This window comes from Lagenorhynchus albirostris, chromosome 4 (genome assembly GCF_949774975.1).
Source record: "Lagenorhynchus albirostris chromosome 4, mLagAlb1.1, whole genome shotgun sequence".
Classification (NCBI taxonomy): Eukaryota; Metazoa; Chordata; class Mammalia; order Artiodactyla; family Delphinidae; genus Lagenorhynchus; species Lagenorhynchus albirostris.
Genome location: NC_083098.1, coordinates 3,419,465 through 3,442,281, shown reverse-complemented (window position 1 = coordinate 3,442,281; position 22,817 = coordinate 3,419,465). Strand labels below are relative to the sequence as shown.

The following is a 22,817-nucleotide window of genomic DNA, read 5'->3' as shown; positions in this document are numbered from 1 at the left end:
CAATAATGAGAAAGTTTGAAATTTTGCAAGAATTACCGCATGTAGACACGTGGAGTGAGCAAATGGAAAAATGGCGCCAGTAGGCTTCTTCAGCACGGGGTTGCCAGGGACCTTCGCTTTGTAAAAAAAGCAGTATCTGCCAGGTGCAATAAAGTGAGATCTTCCTGTATACGTGTGTGCCACGACTGCACAGACAGATTAGGTCAGCCCTTACCCTCAGCTTACAACCCAGTGAGATGACAGAAATGGTGAAAAGATAAAGTCAAGACAGTCAAGGTCCCTTCCTCACAGAGCGTATGTTCTAGTTCCTGTCCAGAAGGTACTGATTTTCACACACCTGAATGCTGTTCTACCAGCACTGGAGACCCAGTTCCTACTATAATTCTAGTTGAAAGCTCAGCACTGGAAGATACTGTATCCATGATGGATTTAAAGTCCAGGACGATTTCCCTGAGCTGCATGTGGCCAAAATCTAGTATTTTAGGCTATGTACACATATATAATGTATATGTGTGTGTGTACATGAGCATACATATATACAGACAGGAGCAGCCATGACAGAAAAGATTTTTTTTTAAGTCATGTGAACACGGAGAGAGGTGTTTGGTGCTTTTCCCCGTAACCCCTAACCTCGCGCTGAGGGTGAAAAGAGAAAGGCTGCTTTTGAGAAATGCCATCTGAATTAGGCTTAGCGAGAAATCCCTACTACTACAGCATTAGAGTAGAAACATAAGAATAATGAGTTTTCAAAAGGAAGCTGGAGATGGGAGTCATTCACAATTTCCAAGCAATAGAAGGAGAAATGTCTTTAAAAAAACGGAAGCCTATTTCTAACGTGTTTCAAGCAAATCCTCCTATTGACGTTTCAAGAGTGGATGGAAATGAGTGCACTGACCTGCAGGGCAGAACCGCTGCTCAGGCCCGTCGTATATGGTCAGGTTTCTGTTTACAGGTACACTGTCATCTTTCAAGGTCAGATGTGCCGGCTGGTCGTGTTCATGGTTGGTGCCACTCAGAGCCACGGACGACAAAAGGTCAAAACTGATCTGCCCGTCTGGTTTTGGATACTCAATAGGTGTGCAGTCCTTGGCTGGCCTGAGCTGATCGGAGTCAGAACCTTCCCAAGTTTTGAGGAAGGTTTTTAGTAAAAATGTATCTAATTCTAAAGTACTTCCTTAGACATTTTAATAAAAACCTGTAAATATTATACTGAAGAAGTAAGACTTTAGTCCTCTTTCAACAATGATACCCTGTCTTCCTAAAGATACTGAATTCATCATTTCTCTAAGAAAGCAAGTTTAAAACAGTAAAGTGTAGAAGGTCACCTTTTTTCCCTACTTATTGGATCCCGTTTCCTGAGTTAAGGACTAACATTCATACTCAGGCCGGAATTACCTTTATGTTTCAGGGTCCAGGGCTCCATCCCTCTGAATATCCAGTAGAAGATTCCAGTGTAAATCATCCCTCCGTACACACCCAGGACGCCATGGCAGGACGGTCTGACGTTCCTGATGGCATATAGCTCTTTCCACACCCATGATTTCTTCAAATTGTCCTCATACTCAGTTACATCAAGTCCTTTTTATGAAAAACATGAAATGTTAAGTGAAATTGCCTCAAGGAGTATAAAACACTTTATTGTCAAGGTACTTTGCTACTGAAATAACAGATGACTTTTACATAGTTAAAAAAGCAGGTGGTCATATGAGACCACACTTGAAGAACGTTTCATGTATAAATGCTGATGTCTTCCAAAAAGATACCCATTTGACAGGTTGTTTAACAGGCAGTAAGGCCATACTGGTAGCATGGAATATTAGTTGCAAAATTCAGTGAACCTGAAAAGGAAGCTAAGAGAGTTTATGCTACCTATGGAGCTGATCACTGAAACACTACGTTACGGGCTGAACCGTGATGGCCCAGAGAGGTATTTTCAAGTCCTGACCCCTAGTTGTCTCAGAATCGGTCAGAAGAGGGTCGCTGCCGGTATACCGAGTTAAGACGAGGGCATGCTGGAGCGGCCTGGACCCTTGGTCCAATGACTGGCGTCCAGGAGACAGCCAGAGGAGGACAAGGCAGGGACTGGCGGTGCTCTGCCAGGAGCCCGGGGCCCCCGGAAGCTGGAGACTCGGACACAGCTGCCAGGTGCTCGCCTGCGGAACTCCGAATACCTTCCTGGTTAAAGCTGCCCAGCTCATAGCGCTCGGCTGTGGTGGCCCTAGGAGGTGGCAGCACCTAAAGCTTGGGGCCCTGCACTTAATCTCCAACAGGACGTCCTGGTTCTCGTGACCACCCTCCTCCTGGTGCCGGTGACCTGCCTGCTCCGGCCCGACCTGCGCGGGGCAAGTGGGCTGGCGCCCGGCGGGACGCGGACTTGGTGAGGCGGTCTGAGGCACCGGCCCTGCCTCTCCTGTCCCTGGGCATGCCTGAAGGTACAGTCCACCTGGAGGAGCGTGTCACCCGACTCTACGGAACGCGGCTCATCTATCGGGTATCTACGGACTTGCTCCTGGTGTTTGCGTCCACAGGGAGCCAAGCCCCTGCTCTGGGAGGAGTGTTCCGTCCAAGGAAACGAGGTTGATCAATAAGTACGTTAAACAGTGAGCCGAGCCAGAAGGTGGAACACACCGGAGAGGGAGCGGCGCGGTGAGAGGGGCTGGCAGGGCTGTGTGCCTGTGTGCAGTGCAGATTCACTGGTGAGGTCCGCGCGAGGCCCCCGGAGAGAGATCCGAGCCGAGGTGCGGGGAGCTTGGGGGCCGGCCATCAGCTGGGTGCCCCCGGGACCCAGGAAGCGTGTCTGGGATGGAGGGTGACAGGAGGTGAAGGCGGAGGCGGGTCCGCTGCCTGCCCTGGAGTGAAGGTCTGGGGGCGCCTGCAAGGGTCCACCTGGGCCTGTGCGATGTGAGGCGGGACCCTCACGTTGAACTTGTTTCCAGGGGGCGGGACACCTCGGGCTCGTTCTACTTTCCATTCATGAAACAGCACGTGGCCATAAAGACCTCACGGCGAGCAGGCTGCAGTGTGCTTTGCCCAGCAGGCATCTCGACGCTTTGTGTAGAGGGACAGTCACACTCTGCATCTTTCAATGCCCAATGAGATAAACATACAAGACCAGCCAGATTTCTAACTGTATCTACTGTCATCCTCTATCCGTACACTGAGTGTATGTTTAAATAGCTTCTTTTTAAACATCCCCATGAAGAACCTGAGAATAAACGGGAGTTCTTACCTATCGTCTTTGATTGGAGATTCTCACTAGTTAGTTGATTAAAAATAGATTCTGCTGCCAAAATCCCACTTTTCATTGCTGTGTGGGTTCCTTTGATCTTGGGAACATTCATGAAACCAGGGCTACAACCAATTAGTAAGCCCCCAGGAAAGGTGAGTTTTGGTATAGACTGAGGAAAGAAACAGTCAAAGTGCATCTGTTAGTTCAAATTAAACAAACAGAACCGAATACTCCAAATTATAGCCTCTTTGAAAGCTGTAGGGAAAAAACGAAAAAAAAAAATTACATGCAAATGAATACGAGTGAAGAGAAAAATCAGAGCAAGGGCAGTTTTTCTCCTCCTCTAGAAACAAGGATCAGAACTATTGCTCTGATCTCTTTTCCATCTCCCTCCCCATGACTTACCTGCATGAGACAGACGTTAAGACCAGAGCATTAACATTTACATAAAATGTTTTTATTTATACATATCTATGTCATAATGAAAAGAATATTCTCTAAACCTGAACGTCTATTATCTAAATTGTGATCTGCTTTTACACGCATTGTGGGTAACACGTGATTTACAAAGGATGTTATCTTAACTCTTCATACCTCCTTGTTTTACCTTGATGTCCAGGGAGTTTCGGAAACCTAGGTTCTAATCATGGCATCACCACAATTAGCCACTACCTTAAATAATATATTTTAATTAACCGAAGAATAAACTGAATTTCCAAAATAAACTTTAAGATGGTTGTTTGGGCCTCAGTATACACTTCTGACGGAAAACAACGTACTCAAGCGTGGGTGACGGTTTTGGTTTAGCCCCACGATGTAGCAGCTAAGTTACAGACTGCCTCCCTCAGGAGACTGTACTGTAACCTAGAATGTGGAGAGGAAGAAAAGAGAGCTGTGGAGTTGCTCTTTCCTCCTGGAGGCTTCCCACAGTACGCCACGGGTCTTTGTTGAGAAAGTGGTGGGTGGCTGACAGTGTGGCCGATGGGCGGAGAGGGACCCTGAGGCGAGGAGGTGAACAGGGAGCCCGCCACCATCAGCCGCCACGCCGCGGGGCTGTGGCCACGCTCCCGTGATTACAGAGTTCTAACTGCGTGGGAGTGGCGCTGAGAAGCAAAAGCAACGCTGGCACAAGAAGGCTCGGGCCCCGGGGTGACTGCTGTTCTCCACCCAAACTCAGCATCAGAAACATGCAGATAAGAGAGCGTGAAATCAGGGCCGCAGAGCAGACAACAAGGGGAAAGGGCTTTCTGGAATGCCAGGAGCTGCAAACAGAGAAAATGGTTAGGAACCTGGATCATGACAATGCTCCTCTCAAATCAGGCTGTGGCCCTGCTAATCCTAAGTCTGATTCAAGAGCCAGAAGACTGACGTTTAATAAGAGGACACGGACTGCTGGTGCAAATTCTTCCAAATGGGCGCTTAAGTCCTAAGAATAAAAAACGTCATGGCCCAAGGGAAATGTGTGTTTTTCAGTTCTGCGAGGATCCTACCCTGTGCGGGCAGCTGGACATTTGTTAAGGACCTGGGGGACCCAGGAAAAGTCGTACAGAGAGATGTATTCTGGGACATCCATTAAACGGGGGTTAGAGCTTCCCTGGTGGCGCAGTGGTTAAGAATCCGCCTGCCAATGCAGGGGACACGGGATCGAGCCCTGGTCCGGGAAGAGCTCACATGCCATGGAGCGACTAAGCCCGTGCGTCACAACTACTGAGCCTACGCGCCTAGAGCCCGTGCTCCACAGTGGGAGAGGCCACCCACTGCAGTGGGAGGCCTGCGCACCGCAGTGTGGAATGGCCCCCGCTCGCCGCAACTAGAGAATCGCCGCAACTAGAGAAAGCCCGTGCACAGCAACGGAGAACCAAGGCAGCCAAAAGTAAATAAAATAAATTAAAAAAACAAACAAACAAAAAAACGGGGGTTAAAATGAGGAACCAGGCCATATCACTGAAGAAGATGGGTATGGCCTGGAGTAGTTCTACAGTAACAGATTTTACCCTTCCACCTGACAATTGGTAACATCAGTCTCGTAACTTCCTTTTCCTAGGACTTTTCTGTAACCTAATCTATTTCTGCACCAAAATAAAATTACACTTCCCTGCACTAAAAGAAAAAAAAAAGAACCTCCCCCCCCCCAAAAAAAAACAGGGGTTAAATACTAGAAACCCATCAGGAAAGGGGAGCTTTGGTACAGACTGAAGAAAGAGAAATAAAAAGGCATGTAATACTTGTTGGTGCAGAATAAAATTGGATGTTCCAAATTTTTGTCTCTGAAGGGTCTTCAAAAACTTAATGTAAGTTTCTGAATCTTTGACTAATTAAATCAGAAAACTTAGGTAAAAAGTGTATTGTGTGTGTGGGGTCATCTCTTCCTGCTCATCTAAAGATCATCTGAGGTGCTGAAGCACACAAGGCAGGTGTCATAAACACGAGTCTGTATGTACTACTGAATATACAGAAGCCTTTACACTGTAAATTAAAGAGTAGAATTAGGCTGGCAATAGGTATTATGCACATTATTCAGAAAAGTTTAATGGGCTTGAACATAGGAAATTTAGCAAATATTATTGCAAACGAATAACTGCTCCAGAAATAAAAACAACCTCATGGGAGGTAACTCCGCAGCAATGGAATTTAGGAACAGTGTTATTTTTAGGGTTCTAGTGATGACATTCATAATTTAGCTGTGATTGTACTTGACTTTACGAATGTATTTAGAACTTCACTTTAAAGGTTAAGTCAACTTTTCTCCCCAATTTTCTATGATCTATTTGTTACTTTTACAACAGATTAAAAACAAAAAGATATCAGATTTCTAAAATATCAACAGTTCTAGATTCCTAGAATATTAGAGACAGAAGGGATCATCTTTATTTTACAGATGATCCCTTAACGCCCGAGGAGTTAAATAACTTGACCAAACCGTTTGGTATAAGTTTTAGAGCTGACTTTTAGATCATCTTACCTGTCGAATACTATTTCCAACACAGTTCTAATAGCTTTTATCATAGTTAGCCATCTAGCTCTTATTTCATTGTTTAATAACTAAATACTTCATAAATTATTTCACTGTTTAATAACTAAATACTTAATAAATTAACTGCATTTGATAGTATTTATTTTGAACATATACTAAAATAGGACAATTAAGGGTAAAAACTTAACAGAGGCCACCTAAAGGGCATGGATGACACTAGGTAGTTGAGATTAATTAATTACCTTTGCTGAAAACTACATCTGTCCTTGAGTTTCCTGGCAGCAAAGGAATAAAGGAAAAGATCTTGGATCACATAGTTTAAATTCTCTGGTTAAAGACAAACCAATAAACAAAAAAGCCCATGAATTTTTCTCTAGAAATCAATATATCCTTAAAATTAAATTCATGGTGTCATTTAACTCTGGTGTGGTACAGTTTTATAAATACTAGGGTGCTTTGCTTAGTTACTTAAATTTTCTTCCTGAGATAATCTTCTATCCTTTATTTAAAGTTGTTACCTTATGTTTCAACGTTGAATTTATAATACAGAAATAAGGATTAAAAACGCGGAAGTGTTACCTGAAAGCCACCTTCATTGAGGGCTCTGGCTCCATATGCAACCCTTTTCCCGCCTTCCAACGTCGGCTGGATGCTAGGGTGGTGTTTCCACCTCTGGAACTCTCTAAATGGACTTAGGTACGGATTTTGATAGTCTAGACCAACCTTAAAATGTTTATATTTAAATGAGACATCGTTATTTCAAATTATATCAGGCTGAAATGTGAGCAATATTTACCAGAGAACACGTACATTAAACTGCTTGTACTCAAAGTACTTAGAGAAAGGTATGCAATGACCCAAATTTAAATAAATAACCCAATAAAATCTGTTTGGAAAAGAAAGGGTAAACAAAAGGATGCCATGTGTTTAGAATTGGCAGAACTTGAAAACATTTAGAACGTATTCATAAATCATTGTGCTTTGTAAATCAAAGTCCAAATTAGAAAAATGTTTGTAGGTGTTACACATTATGTTTCTACAAAAGAAGTTGTAATAATTTATCATTCATTTCTCAATACCAACTCCAGAAATAAACTAATAAGCTCGATGCAGTACTACTGAGGCAAAAATGAAGAAAAAGAATGTAATCGCACTTACAAAAAAAGGTGAAAAACATTAGAGATTACATTTTTACCAAAAATGCTGAAATTAATAACCAAACCCTTTTTGCTTTGAAAAGATTAAGTCACTATAAAAACTAAATCAAAGTGATGCACCGAACACAATAATACATAAATTTAACAACGTGTCATGTACAAGTCTAATCATGACATTGAACTATAAAGCTGCAACTGCAAGGTGCAGTGACTCATATCACTTTTCCATTCCTTGTAATGTTCAAGATGTAATTTACTGTAAGGATGTTTAAGCGACCAAAAGGGAGGAAATGGTCCTGTTTTAGTTAGAGGTTCAAACCCAGTGCGGACTGCACTTCCTGCAGTGGCATGCCACAGTGGACATGGGCTTCAGGTCAGACAGGTTCGGGCATGAGTCCTGCCTCTGTCACTTAATGCGTGTGTCTGGGAAGGCTGTTTAGCTTGTCTGGACTTCAGTTTTCCCACCGGTAAAATAACGCTAGACCAACTTCACAGGATTTTTATGGACCAGGATTCCCAGGGAAGCATCCAGCACAGGGCCTGGCGTGTAGCAGCTACTGTACTACAGCTACGTGAGCTGAAGCAGACGACTGTCTACAGTGGCCATAAGCACTTCAGATGTGAACAAAAGCAGAGAGGAAGCTTTAAATGAGAAGCCTTTTACATTCTCCAGATGCAAAGCCCTGGATTTGTGACACTGAAGACCCAGTGGCTCTCAGAGTGGAACTTCCCATCACGGAGTGTAACTTACCACGAAGCCGAGCGCTACGAGGGGCTCCCCTTCATTCAGGTGATAGAGGAATGAGCCCCCATACGTGTGTCTGTCCAGGGGCCAGCCGACAGTGTGATCGACTCTCCCGGGTTTCCACTTCTTCTCATCGATAATCCATAACTTTAAAAAAAAGTCCTCGAGTATTATTTAGATGTTTTATGGCACCACATGTATAAAACTTGCTAAGTTTTATGTCTTATTTATGAAAGTTACAACTGAAAAGCAGAAATAAGAGAAACACACAAAAAAGTACTTCAAATATCCCAGAAAATGACATCAAAATGCAGCAGGATGATTGGAGTAAAGAAACAGATGAGGAACTCTGTAAGACATTAATTAAGTTCTCAGATGGGTAAGGTGTTCGTGCGGTTGTGGGAAACGCCGCTGAAGAGATGGGGTGCTGGGAACCACCTACACCTTGACCCGGGCGACGGCCACACGGGCGTGTTCACCTCATGAACGTGAGTTGCGCCCTGCACTTCGGATCTGTTACTTTACAGGACAGATGTCATTCTTCAGTAAAAAAAACCAGTGTGCTCCCTCCTGCACCACCCTCTCCCTGACTGAAGCTAACTGATCATCCTGTTTTCAGAATGGTTAAGTTTTAAATTGCAAACAACAATTTCCACAGGAAATATTATCTAAAAATCAGATATGACGTGCCACCACATAGAATTATGTACAGTCTACCAAAACAATTAAGCCCTTACTCACAATATAACGAATCTAGTTATATCTAGAATTTGAAACTTTCCGAGCTTTACCCTAAAAAGATTCTTAACAAAAGAGTTATGATGAAACTTTTGCGCTAATAGACCTAAGGTTTGGATAAACTGAGAAAATATACAACACTCAGCCTAATTAAATTGTAGGCTGCAGGTCAATATACTATGGCTGAGTGTATATTTCATAAACTAAATTATCTTTACGTTATAATTTTGAATAAACAGTTCTTGTAGGATGTGGTCATTTTACAAAGAGCATTGGATAACAGGTCAAATCCTATTAGGGCAGATGGCATTACCATGAAAAAAATCAATATCACAAATATTTTCAAATTCAAGACTTCAATCAACATCTGATAAAACAACTAGAACATGCAGACACAATTTAGGTAATAGTAAAATTTGATTAGTAATATTCTCCAGCCCCTTGAAAACTATCCCTAATGTTTTCAGTCATTATGAACATTTCAGGTTAATGAAAAATGTAACTATAAAATTAAATCAATTTATAAACCACACAATACAAATTAATGTAAGCTTCATCTTTTCACACGAAAGTCACACCGGCAAACTCGAGTACCTCCTTGAGCCCGATCCCGTACGTCTGGGGCTCGCAGTTGGCCCTCAAGTCGAACTTCCTGTACAGCTGCTTGGCCAGGTGTCCGTGGCAGCCCTCTGCAAAGACTGTGACTTTGGCATGTAGTTCCAGCCCCCGCTCAAAAGTTGTCTAAGAAACAGGAACACGTTAAATTGCAATGTTTGACAATTCTAAAAATATTCACATTCTGGTCAGTTTTGAATTGATCTATGATTCAGGTATAGAAGAGAAGGTGCAGATATATAATTTTAGTAACAGAACTAAACACTGTTGTAAGTGGAATCTAATTTAAATTTTATAACGTATCTTGTGTCTTTGTCATATTGATCGAATGGTTAAGTCTGTATGCATTAAAAAAACAAATAAAGCATGCTCATCCCCCCACGAAAAATTATCTACAAATGAATGTACAGTGAGAAGTGAAGGGGGGCGGCCGAAATGAGTGAAGGGGGTCAGTGTGTGGTGATAGGTGGTAACCAGGCTTGGGGTGCTCACCACTGTCTAGTGTATACAGATGTCGAATTATAATGCTAGACACCTGAAACTTATATAACTAAAAGAAAATTTTTTTAAAGTGAAAGGCCATTTCCCCATTGTTCCTGATTTTCTAGTCCCATGATTTGAAGCAAAAAACACCATTAATAGATTTCTTGTGAATCATGCCAGAAATTTTCCATGAATAAAAAAACTACATGAGTCTATTTATATCCTTCTAACACAAACAAGATCATCCTAAACATACTCTTCAGCTACTTGCTTTTTCACTTTAATTTTACTTGTTCTCTAATTGCTGGATATATACTGTAAAACTGAAACTTGTTTTTTCCAAGGGGAAAAAATAAGCTACAATTAAAAAGTCTTTCTCTCTCTCTTTTGCTCTCTGTATTTTGCACTTATATCCGGCACATGGTAGGTACTCAGTAAAGCTCCTGAATAAAGGAATGCAGAATAATAAGGAAAGTCTCTTATGAAATATATATTTCCTGATATTTCTCCATTCATATGTTTACAGGTACTGTGTGTATACAGAAACATTCATACAAAAAAATGGTTTACACGGACAAAGCATTTTATAACTGTTTTCACATTTTCAATATAAAGTGATTTGCCTAAGGCAATATATACCAAATTAAACATTCATTTTTTAATTAATTAATTAATTTTTGGCCGCGTTGGGTCTTCGTTGTTGTGCGCCGGCTTTCTCTAGTTGCAGAGAGCAGGGGCTGCTCTTCATTGTGGTGCACAGGCTTCTCACTGTGGTGGCTTCTCTTGTTGCAGAGCACGGGCTCTAGGCATGCAGGCTCAAGTAGCTGTGGCTCGTGGGCTCAGTAGTTGTGGCTCACAGGCTATAGAGTGCAGGCTCAGTAGTTGTGGCGCACGGGCTTAGTTCCTCCACGGCATGTGGGATCTTCCCAGGCCAGGGCTCGAACCCGTGTCCCCCGCACTGGCAGGCGGATTCTTAACCACTGCGCCATCAGGGAAGCCCTAAGCATTCATTTTTAATGCTTGAATAGATTCCTACCTTCTCAATCAGCTCTCAATAACTGGACGTTTAGGTTATTCCAGGCTGTTTCACTATTATAAGCATGGCTCAGATTGATATCCTTGACGCGAAATATTCTCGGTCTAAGTGGTAAGAACTATTTCACTACTGATTTCATACGTTCAGTCACTAGAGAGTCTGAACATCTTTTACGTTTGTTGGTGACTCTGTGTTTCTCTGTGCAGAGCTCACCAACGTCATACACGTGCACACACGTCCTATAAGTGACTGTGCTGAGTACCTTTGGATTTGTTCCCATCTCCTTCCTCTTACTATACTTCACTCATCCATAAACCCTGTTAACAGCCTAGCACGCCAAGTTTTACCCAAATATATATACATACGCACCTGTGGACTGAGGTATTTACATAGACACCTCAACTTTTTTGGTTCCTGATTCATTTCACAATGGTAGCATCATATAATACAGACTTTTCTGTATCTTACTTTTCTCACAATAATACTTCATGGAAACCTTTCCAAGTCACTATGTGGCTCAAATCTTTCTTTTTAATGGTGGGCAGTAGTCCGTGTGGGAACACTGTAGGTTATCCAGCCATTCTGCTAATGGGTAATAGCCATTCACTGTTCCAGTTTATTTGCTATGATAAGCAATGTCATAAAACATACACCCTGTATATGTATCCTTACAACATTGGTGCTTTTATTCCTGTAAGCTAGGTTCCCAGGAGTGGCACTGTACAATCAAAGGGCACACCTACTTTTATTTTATGAGATGTTCCCAGACTGCTTTCCCCAAAGCCTGAACAATTCACATTTCTACCCACAGTGTATAAGAAGACCCTTTTCCTATTTCTAGCTAGTGACAGTATAACTGTTCCTTTCACGGTTTTGCTAAGTGTAGAGCTGGCTAACTTACTGCTATTTTAATTTGCATTTTCCGGATTACTCTTTTCAGCAACCTTTTCTTTTTGATTCAAGAAATATTAACTGAGCACCTCTGGTGTGCCAGGTTGTATGCTAGGCACTGGGGCAGAGATGACAGAAAAACACTGTCCCTTTCCCTGGGGCCAGGCACGGAGGCAGAGCTAAACATAAATAACTACGCGGGCGTGCAAGGACTAGGTGTGACTGTGTGCCGTGAGGAGGGCTGGGGAGCCGGCACAGGAGCCTGGGGCCCAGATAAGAGGCATCAGAGGACCTGCCTCCTGGCTAGTGGTTACTGCTCGCCGGGATCTGCTCTTCATTTTGTAAGATTCTGCCCGTTTTTCTACTGTGTTCTCTTTTTTCTTGTCAATGTAGAAGTGCTCTTTGACATCACGGGTCGTCAAAAATTTTCCCCCGATCTCCTGCTTATCTGCAGACTCACTAGTATTTTTGGTATACAGAAGTGTTTAATTTTTAAATAGTTAAAAAAGGCCTGCCTCTTATAGGTTTTTAATTTCTTGCCTTTATAGGATGGTTTATCTACCCTACACCTAGGTTGTAATTATAACCTAGATTTCTAATTTTTTTATTGTTTTAAGAAATCATCAGAATTAAGATAAAATGAAAGTCTAACTATTTGCTTCCAGATGGACATGCAGTTTACTCAGCACCACTTATAAAACAACTCGATCTTAATGGACTAAAATATTCCTCTTAGAGGCAATATGCTCCTTAGTGTGCAAGGGGCAGCTCTGGAGCCTCTATTCCAACCCCAGCTCCACTACCTAACAGTGGCCTGACCCTGGGCAAGTTACTTAACCTCCGAAACATGAAAACATCCACATCAGAATTCTGACAGTAAGATGCCTATTAGACCTAAGATTAGAGCTACTGAATGAGCAGCAGGACGCAGGATTCTGGGACTCAGGGTAGACGTGTTTCAAGCCCTGTCACTGGATACTCAGAGGACAGGGCGCAGAGGAAGAGCAAGCAAAGGCGGCAGGAGGGGCCCTGAAACACCAGGAAAACCAGGAGAAGGTGGTGTGAAAGCCAGGTCCAGACAGTGTTTCAGGAATGAAAAGGTTACTGAGCTGTGCCAGCTGCCCACCAGGGGCCAAGCAGAGGACAGAGAACTGGGCACCACCAGGCGGAGGTGTCTGAGCCACGAGAATGTTTCCGTGCAAGAGCAGGAGGAAGCCTAACCACGCCGGGATCAACGGAGCCAACTGGCAGACGACGAAGAATCCATCACTGCTTCTCCTCACCCCACCGGCCGTATGAAAATGGGCTTCCCTGGTGGCGCAGTGGTTAAGAATCCACCTGCCAGTGCAGGGGACACGGGTTTGAGCCCTGGTCCGGGAAGATCCCACGTGCCGCAGAGCAACGAAGCCCGTGCGCCACAACTACTGAGCCTGCGCTCCAGAGCCCGCGAGCCACAACTACTGAAGCCCACGTGCCTAGAGCCCGGGCTCCACAACAAGAGAAGCTACCACAATAAGAAGCCTGCGTACCGCAACAAAGAGTAGCCCCTGCTCACCACAACTAGAGAAAGCCCACGTGCAGTAACAAAGATCCAACACAGCCAAAAATAAATAAAATAAATTAAAAAAAAAGAAAGGGGGACTTCCCTCGTGGCACAGTGGTTAAGAATTCGCCTGCCAATGTAGGGGACACAGGTTCAAGCCCTGGTCCGGGAAGATCCCACATGCCGCGGACAACTAAGCCTGTGCGCCACAACTACTCAGCCTGTGCTCTAGAGCCCATGAGCCACAACTACTGAGCCCATGAGCCATAACTACTGAAGCCCGCGTGCCTAGAGCCTATGCTCCACAACAAGAGAAGCCACTGCAATGAGAAGCCTGCGCACAGCAACGAAGAGTAGCCCCCGCTTGCCGCAACTAGAGAAAGCCGCGCGCAGCAACGAAGACCCAACACAGCCAAAAATAAATAAATAAATTTAAAAAAAAAGAAAAAGAAATTTACAAACTCAAATTACTGAGACTCCACTATACTCTTCTATGCTTTTATATCTATATAAATACAATATATGAGTGTTTTTACAACTACAAAGCAAAGACACAAAAATATACATTTGAACAAATACCCTGACAATACACACACAAAAAGAACTATCAGAATGGTAGAATTTGCGTGCTTCAATGTTGCTGTAATATTAAATACGGACATTTTTAAAGAATAAAATGCAATTTATAATCAAATGATCATAATACAGAGAAGAACAGCCATAACACAGGAAAGAATATAAGAAAGACAGTATTCTTTTATCATCACTGAGTTCCCTTAAGCCCGAGCTCCCTTACTGAGTTCATGATTCCTCTCCATCCAGAACTCTGTTCCCTTTCTGTGCCCTCCGACCTCATCCTGTGCTCACTCAACACCAGTCAACTAGAGTCCGATGACTACAATGGCTGTCACTGATAACACAGTCACTGTACTAAAATGGCTCTTGTAGATCTCATCACTAACGTACAAACTCAGGCTGTTTCTCCAGGGCAAGATGAGCCCAGAGACCCCCGAGGTGTGGACCACCCGGCCAGAGCATCGTCAGTCAGAGACACCCTGACCCCCAAAACAGAGTAAGAAATGTCACGAGATGATGATGCTTCCCAGCTTCTTTATTCTTCTGCTTTAAAACACCCCGAACCCAAAGACCGGGTGCAGTGGATCTGCGAGGCTTGTCTCACACCCCCTTGCTGGGAGCCCCGCAATAAACTCTTACTTTGTTGCAAACTCCTGCTATCAGAGTCTGGCCTTCTGTGCTGAGGGTACAGGTCACACTATAAGAAGCAGGATGAGATACCAGGTGTTGCAAACCTGGCTATGCATCAGAACCCCTGGGGCTTGATACGAGACAGCTTCTCGGGCCCTGCCACAGGACAGGCTGAGCCCCAAGGCCTCACGCGATTCTGGGGCAGCCAGCCAAGCCACTAGGAGAACCACGATGCAGGTAAGACTTGAGAGCTTTGCCACTTGCTAATCTCTGTGCAGGAAGGATTGAAAAGCAAGACGATCTGCTGGAGGAGGCTTAGACTGGATGCCCAGCTCTGTTCTAGAATGGCAGAGAGGACTAACTAGGAGTTGACAAACCTCTACTGCAGCCCCAGCACTGCCTGGCACTATGCTAGCTCTGGAGTAACCCTCCATGATCTCTGAGGTTCTAATCTAGTTGAGAAATTAAGACAATTAACAAATAAACATGAATGGGCAAGTTAATTTATCAAGATGTTAATCTGTGTTTTGCTCTTGTTATCATAGGAAAGCAAGGTATTTTTTTTCCTTGTCCTTTCCAAGGGATCTTACAGAGTGTGAGATCCATGTCTTAGGAGCTCTTCTTTTACAAATGCAAAAATAACAAGTTGTGAAAACCAGAAGGCCATTGAAGCCTATTTTGAAAGAGATGAGGTCAATCAGTTTTGCATTTACCAAAAGATGTCAAAATCCTGTCAAAGAGTCCATCAGCATTACTGACAGTAATAATGCAAATGACTCTTGTCCACAGAAGTGGAAACTGTGGAGGTGGCCCAGCTGCTGACCCACGTGTGCATGGTTTTTGATTCTCCTTGAACTGGTTTTAACATCTTACTGATTCCCTCATTAATTAATGAGTGAAATAAAATCTTTGACCCATGTTTGTTTGATATTTGTATGTCATGTTTTTTCTTTTAAGAAAATCATTGTTAAACATGTTATATCTACTTGCCTAAATTACGGTTAGTTCAAAGATGTTTCTCTATTTTTTAACAATGAGAAAAATTCCACATTAATAACTAATGTTCTAACATGCACTTAATTAATGTGCAGTTTGTAGCAAGACTAAATTATTGGGTGTGAGTTGATTCTTTCTCTTTCACTGTCAGTTTGCGAAGCGCAGAACTGTTACATGCATACCTTGGGCGCACCATCCTTCTGTATCCCTACGTCGTTGGTGGCAATTCCTTTCACGCTACCGTCTTCATGAAAAAGGATCTAGAATGAAAACACGTTTGGTTATCACCTGGGGATTCACAACCACTTGCAAAGAAACAAACAGCCTTCGATTTTTAGAAGGTGAGCTTGTTCTCAATGTTATAGAGACAAAGGCTTAAGAACGTTCCAGCAAAAAAAGGGGATGTGCTTCTAAGCTACTCCCTTCTAGACAGAACACAGCTCAAACAGCTGGAAATGAAGGAAATGCCCCGACCTGGTGAGGAAGAACAGGGGGAGCTGCCAGAGAACAACGAAGGAGCCGGGAAGATGCAGCAGGAAGCCCTCTGACGAGTTCAGGGGTCAAAGGCATGTGCACAGAACTTGGGGTCAGCACCCGTGACAGGCTGGACCGTCAGGTGGGCGGCTGAGGAGAGTGTCAGGAAAGCCTCTGTCTCCAGTGAGCCCAGACCCCAAAACCAAAAGACCAAACAACAAGACAAAACAGAGAGGGGCTGAAGGCAGTCCAAGTTATTTCTGGACCACAAAGAAAAGGGAAAACTGGTCAAAGGTATGATTCTGAAGATGAGCAATAACAATTCTCTTATTTGGTTTCTGTTTCCTCCGGAGGAAAACGCTCTTTGGACAGGAAAGAACAAACTGTACACTAGAACCTCACAGCAGAAAGCACGGGAGAGGAAAGGCGAAACAAGAACCAGCAGCAATGGATGTGACACCTTGAAAACAAATCCACAGTAGTATGTGGCTGTGGCCTGGACCCGAAAACGGCCTCGGTGTACAAAACCTGGGGAGGAGAGGAGAGCTGCAGGGGACCAGAGAGAGACAGAGAGAGACACGGAGGGAGAGAGAGCGCAAGCGAGCGGGCATGTGTGCAGATACACTCAAAAAGTGAAAATCATGGATGTTACAAAACACCTACTTGTGACTTTGATTCCTGTTGAAGACAGTTTAACTGGGAGAAATGCAAAAGCAAATGCATGTGCATGAACTGGGAAACCAGAAATCAGTAGTGGCAAGTGTAATGCAGGGACCATGTATTTTATTTGGTTTATATACTGTAAAGGTAAAAACAAAGTTTTTCAATTTTCGCTGTGCCAAAAACAAGAACACTCCCTCTCTCATCCAGACTTTTTTTAGCATTTCCTTTAGAAAACTTAACTGTAAACCCTTTCTCTGTCTCTCTTAGATATATGGGAGTCATGTTAAAAGCTAAGTAAGACTCCTGCCAGGTCTGTATCTCAGCAATGAGTTTCTTGGGTACTCGGGGACACACCTGAGATGTGACCAAGGAGGAGGATGGTGGCCAGTCTCCCTCTCTCTCTGGGGGAAGAGTCTGGGCTCCGTGCTGGCCTCCGCGTTGTCACTTCCCACTTGTCACAAAGATACAGGACGCTTTATTTGTCCTTTGGATAGAGACGATTAACGTGCATGTAATGGACTGTATCTGCCTGACTCTGTAAAAGGGTGAGATTTCTTTCTGTTTCGGCGACCTCCCTAGCAGATGGCCTGTAGCTGCACTGTAGTCTTGGCAAGAAAAAAACTGTTTCATTCTTGTTTATAATATGTAGAGGTGATTTTTCTGAGCTGGCAGGAGATTTTAGTTTTAATAATTTCCCCAACAGTATTCAGTGAGAAGCTACAGTCCAATGTGGCCGTCAGAAGTTATTTTGAGGAAATTACTGGGAGAACAGTTTCCAGAATGAAGAGGGGAATGGCTCTGTTGTACAGCAGGCTTGAAGTAGTGCAGACATCCTGGGTGCCACTTCGAAAGGGAATAAAAAGGGAACGCGGTCAGAGGAGGGCAAGGAGAATACTGAAGGGACTCAAAATATTTACATATTATATGGTGGCTGTAAGAATGGAGGCTATTTAACTGGGAAGAGAAAAACCACCTGCAAAGGCGGGGAAGGAGAGCAGGGCATAGTTATAACTGGAGAGTTCTCCCTGGAGGAGGGCACAGATTCGTTCCACACAGTATAAAACAGTAAATAAACGTCTCCTCAACTTAAGGAAGAGAGTATCACCAACAAACCAAACATCGGAGATATTTTTTCATCCTTGAAGGTGTTCAGTCCTAAGCTGGACAGTCACATGATGTGGTGACAAGGACTTCAAGTACCCTTTGCGTGAGATCTTGCTAAGATTTCTTCTGATCTTGCAATTCTAAAATCCTATGGCTGTTTGAAAATATACATCTATTTACCTCTGCACCCATCTTGGTTGCTTTTCAGAAGAAACAGAGACCGCGTCCTATAAGCACTAAGAACAAGGCCGCACAAACCTCTGCAGCCGCGTAGCCGGGGTACACTTCCACACCCAGGGCTTCCGCCTGCTCTCCCATCCAGCTCACCAGATGTCCCAGGCGCACAATGTAATTGCCATGATTGTTCATTGGGAGACCTACAGATACATGCTTGGTTTAGAAGTCTGACTTCTTATGGGTAAAACATCTCAAAACCAGAAATACTTAATTTAGAAATTCTAATCAATGTCTAATTTCTACATAAATACACACACATCATCTTATGGCCATAATTTCAATTTATTTTCTAACAATTCTGGTCTAGAGTTCAAATTATTACATTGAAAACGACATTACAGACTAAATTAAAAATCCCTGGTTGCCGTACAAGAGTATCTCAATTCTTCTAGACTGGAAGACAAAAGCACTGGGCTCTAGGCCTGCTTTCTTCCCCACAAGCTAGCTGTGAAATTTAAGTCCTTCAAGTCTCTGGGACTTAGTTTTCTCATCTGTAAAAGGAAGGGATTCCACCCAATGAAATGCAGCTCCTTCCAGCTGTGGAATTCTGTTAAGTCTACGAGTATTTATCATTCCTCACCTGGGAGAATTGGCACAGGAATTCTGTATTTCTCCGTCAAAATTCCAAATCTATCTTCTGTTACGGGAGTGTTAAGTGGAGCCTGGAAACAAAAGGAGGAGAGAAAAGGACTTTAGTTCATACTTGTGAGGTAAATACAAATCATAAACTACTGTGTCAAAAAGGAAAGGGAACTATCCTCCTCACTTTTCTTCCATCACTTCCTTTGGAGAACTTGACACCGTAAATCCTTTGTCTCTTTGAGATGCATGGGAATCTTTTTAAACCTAAATAAGCCAGTTTGCATCCCAGGAATGTCTTTGCTAGGGGCCTTGGAGCCACCTTTGAAAGTGAACATCAGGGGGGCTGTCTTCCTGTCTCCCTGCCTCTGTGTGAGGTGCCTAGGCACCTGCTGTAACTTCCTGCTTCATGGAAAGAGAAGAGTTTTAGTTTTCCTCTGGATAAAGGCAATTAACAGGCATAGAAGGGACTGGATCTGCCTGGCTACATAGGCTTTGATGTGAAAAACTTTTTCTATTAGAATTGATATTGTGTCAATAATAATTCAGTGATACCTATTTTTGATATAACATTGAAGAGAGAAAGTTAATTAGGCATAGTTACAGCATTTCTAGTTCCAAGGAGCTCACTACTTTAGAAAGAAGAGCATCGTTCCTTGTGCTAAGCCCCACGTCAGCAAACCCAGCCCTGACCTTAACCTCATTCAGTTCCGGCCTCTCCAAGGAATGTAATCTTACGCGTCAGCCTCTCCACCAGTCCTCGTGAGGCACCCCCTGAAGCCTCGCCTGGTAGGCAACAGTGCCTGAACTAACCCTTTCCCTCCCCCACTTTTTTTTTAAATCGTAGAGTCCTAACCACTGGCCTGCCAGGGAATACCCTGAAATAACCCTTTTGCTTATGACTTCCATGCCCCACCCCCTTTCTGCCTGTCAAACCCTTTCCTTTTCTGCTGCTCCTTGGAGCTCCCTTCTGTTTGCTAGATGGGATGCTGAGCAGAATCACTGAATAAAGCCAATTTGATCTTTAAATTTACTCAGGTGAATTTTGATTTTTAACAATCTTTACAGAGTATGTTCACAGATACTAAATATTCTAACACTGAATACCTTGAACAGGAGTAATAAAACCCATCTTACAGGGCTTCCCTGGTGGCACAGTGGTTAAGAATCTGCCTGCCAATGCAGGGGACACGGGTTCGAGCCCTGGTCTGGGGAGATCCCACATGCTGCGGAGCAACTAAGCCCATGCACCACAACTACTGAGCCCGCGTGCCACAACTACTGAAGCCCATGCGCCTAGAGCCCTTGCTCTGCAACAAGAGAAGCCACCACAGTGAGAAGCCCGTGCACCGCAACAAAGAGCAGCCACTGCTCGCTGCAACTAGAGAGCCCGCGCGCAGCAACGAAGACCCAAGGCAGCCAAAAATAAAACAACAACAACAACAAAAACCCCATCTTACAGAAGAAAAAAACTGAGATGCATAGAGTACAATATTTTAACCAAGGTCATACAAATGATGACTGCAGTAATACTAGCACTTGATTCTCTGTGTATCATACCAGTGACTTTTCTGCTTACGTTATAAGGGGTCTTATTAATGTATTTCCTTAGAAAATTAGATTAAATTATCCTCCTTGGCTTTAGATACTGCAATGTCCCAGGAAACTTATAGAACACTTTATTAAGAACAATGATATAAACACCTATGGAACAAGTTAGGAAATACCCTCAAAATCAAAAAGCTGTATTTATTCAAAGATCTTCTCAAGATAATACCTTCTCATAAATCCAGTACACAGATACCATGTGCAGAAGGCATTAAATGAGTTAATAGCTTAAAATTTTAACTATATTTGATATGATTCAAATTTTTTGGCCCTTTTACAATGAAAAATCTATCTACAAGTATCCTCTAAGAGACAGAACTGGGTGAAAAGGTTTTCCACATTCCTTTCATTTGCAAATAGAGATGCAATAAAGACGAGACTGGGTATAAAAAACTACTTTTCATACTCCCTTCTCCTTCCAGTCTGGGAACAGCTCTTGGAGAGCTCGTGGGTCCAGGCAAGCCCCTGAGAGTGTGTGCGTGCCTATCTGAGCAGCTTTCTCCACCAGACACACGCGGATGTCCTTCTCGTGCTGGGCCGCCAGCTGCTTGAGCCGAGCGGCTGCTGAGAGCCCCGCAGGGCCGGCACCCACGATTACCACGTCTGCCTCGTCTGCAAACCGCTCCATGTTCACCCCTGGAGGGGAGAGGGTTGAAACATATGTAACATCTGTAACTCCATTTCTGCTTTGCGAAGAAGTTCATTTGTACCATTTTTTTAGATTCCACTCACTTTGCTGTAAGGCAGAAAGTAACACAACACTGTAAATCAACTATACTCCAAAAAAACCCACATATCAATTCTGGGATGACTATTACCTGATAAAATTACAGGCTGGGTTACAAGTACCCACTATCCTTTAGAGCATTATTTATAGAAATAACCCCTCTGCTTCCCATGAGAATTATACTAAGTCCATTACTGTCTTAGTTTATTCTCTTAGGTTCTGTTCGAGGACGTATCTTATTTTAACTTCCATAATCCAACTTTTATTACTGAGATTTATTATTATAAGTTTGCAAGCATTTGCTTATCTAAATATTAATATGTAACAGATTTTGTAAAGTTATAAAATATTATTAGATGATTTTACACTATCATGAAAAATACAGTATTTACCTCCACAAAATGATACAAACTGTCTAGAAAAGTCTCAACAATTTTACAGAAACGATTACTTACCTTCCCATCGCTTGTCCTTATCCCGGGGATGAACAGTATAGTGGGTAGTGATTCGAGGTACAGTAGAAGTTGAAGACCATCTTGTAGCACACAGAGGTAGATAATTTTTCTTAATTTGTAAGGCATGAAAGCACTGGTATGCTGCACAAAAATCATGAACAGTATTATTTTTCTAATTAGTTTTTCTCAGCAGTAGATTGAAAAAAAAATTTTTTTAAGCAAAAAAAAAAAAAAATCTACGACTGGGGATCAGATCTGGCTTCTGTTTGGTTTTCTGTTAATTACCCTAAACCCTTAAACAGATCACTTAACTGCTTTAGATTTCAGTTTCCTCATTCAAAAAAGTAAAGGGCTACCAGGTGATCACTAAGGGACCATCTTTTTTTTGTTTTGGGCCGCACCACGCAGCTTGCGGCACCTTAGTTTCCCAACCAGGGACTGAACCCAGGGTCACAGCAGTGAAAGCGCTGAATCCTCACCACTGGACCGCCAGGGAACTCCCCCACTGAGGTACCACCTTGACCTGAAATTTTATGAGTCCACGTGATACCTTCTCTTTGGAAACATGTATATCTTCTGGACACGTCAACACTGCGGACTGTCAGTGAATGGTTACATCTATGCTGCAGAGCCCTTAGCTGTGAATTGTCTTTCCTAGGTGAACAATTCAGCTGGCTTTTCCTCAGAAAGCAGTGCTTTCAAATTATAACATTTTAAAAGTATCTAATAGGGCTTCCCTGGTGGCGCAGTGGTTGAGAGTCCGCCTGCCGATGCAGGGTACACGGGTTCGTACCCCGGTCTGGGAAGATCCCACATGCAGCGGAGCGGCTAGGCCCATGAGCCATGGCCGCTGAGCCTGCGCGTCCAGAGCCTGTGCTCCGCAACGGGAGAGGCCACAACAGTGAGAGGCCCGAGTACAGCAAAAAAAGTATCTAATAAACTGATTTATTCAATTTACCTCATGTCAAGCTTCATTTATAAATAGGATGACCATATAATTTATCACCTAAACTGGATACTTTGAAAGTAATAAGGGGCAGTTACTAATGGTTATGCCGGGACAAGGTGGCAAACTGCGTTTCAGCTTCCTTTTAAATTAAGTGGACCCTGCCATATAGCAGCATCTTCTGAGAGCCTCAAAAACGTATCTATTCTCTGAGTTAGCAAACAGGATTTTATGGAAATAAACAGAAGTGTGCAAAGATTTGTCTGCAAGAATGTTCATTAAACCTCTGTCGTCCTTAAACCTTCACCTCTATCTCCTCCCTCTCTTACCTGAAACCAAGCACATCAAACCTCACAGAAAGACAGAAGCAATCAGGTGGGAACTGTCTCAATTCCTGGCAAGAACCTCTAA

The 22,817-nt window shown here is 43.2% G+C and overlaps 1 protein-coding gene across 4 annotated transcripts in view; it reads right to left on the bottom strand.

Annotated features, from left to right (window-relative positions):
• Positions 1-22,817, bottom strand: part of ETFDH (electron transfer flavoprotein dehydrogenase) — a 34,357-nt gene that overhangs the window by 890 nt on the left and 10,650 nt on the right. For 2 of the 4 annotated variants that reach the window (XM_060147504.1, XM_060147508.1), the window contains 11 exons: positions 21,461-21,601; positions 20,685-20,914; positions 18,672-18,753; positions 18,113-18,231; positions 15,796-15,873; positions 9,438-9,584; positions 8,112-8,252; positions 6,783-6,926; positions 3,230-3,398; positions 1,396-1,578; positions 896-1,117 (listed from right to left, as the gene is read on the bottom strand). In XM_060147504.1, the coding sequence (XP_060003487.1) occupies positions 896-1,117; positions 1,396-1,578; positions 3,230-3,398; positions 6,783-6,926; positions 8,112-8,252; positions 9,438-9,584; positions 15,796-15,873; positions 18,113-18,231; positions 18,672-18,753; positions 20,685-20,914; positions 21,461-21,601 (1,656 nt within the window). The remainder of the gene's footprint in view (positions 1-895; positions 1,118-1,395; positions 1,579-3,229; positions 3,399-6,782; positions 6,927-8,111; positions 8,253-9,437; positions 9,585-15,795; positions 15,874-18,112; positions 18,232-18,671; positions 18,754-20,684; positions 20,915-21,460; positions 21,602-22,817) is intronic. The other 2 variants (XM_060147506.1, XM_060147505.1) reach the window with 2 other exon arrangements.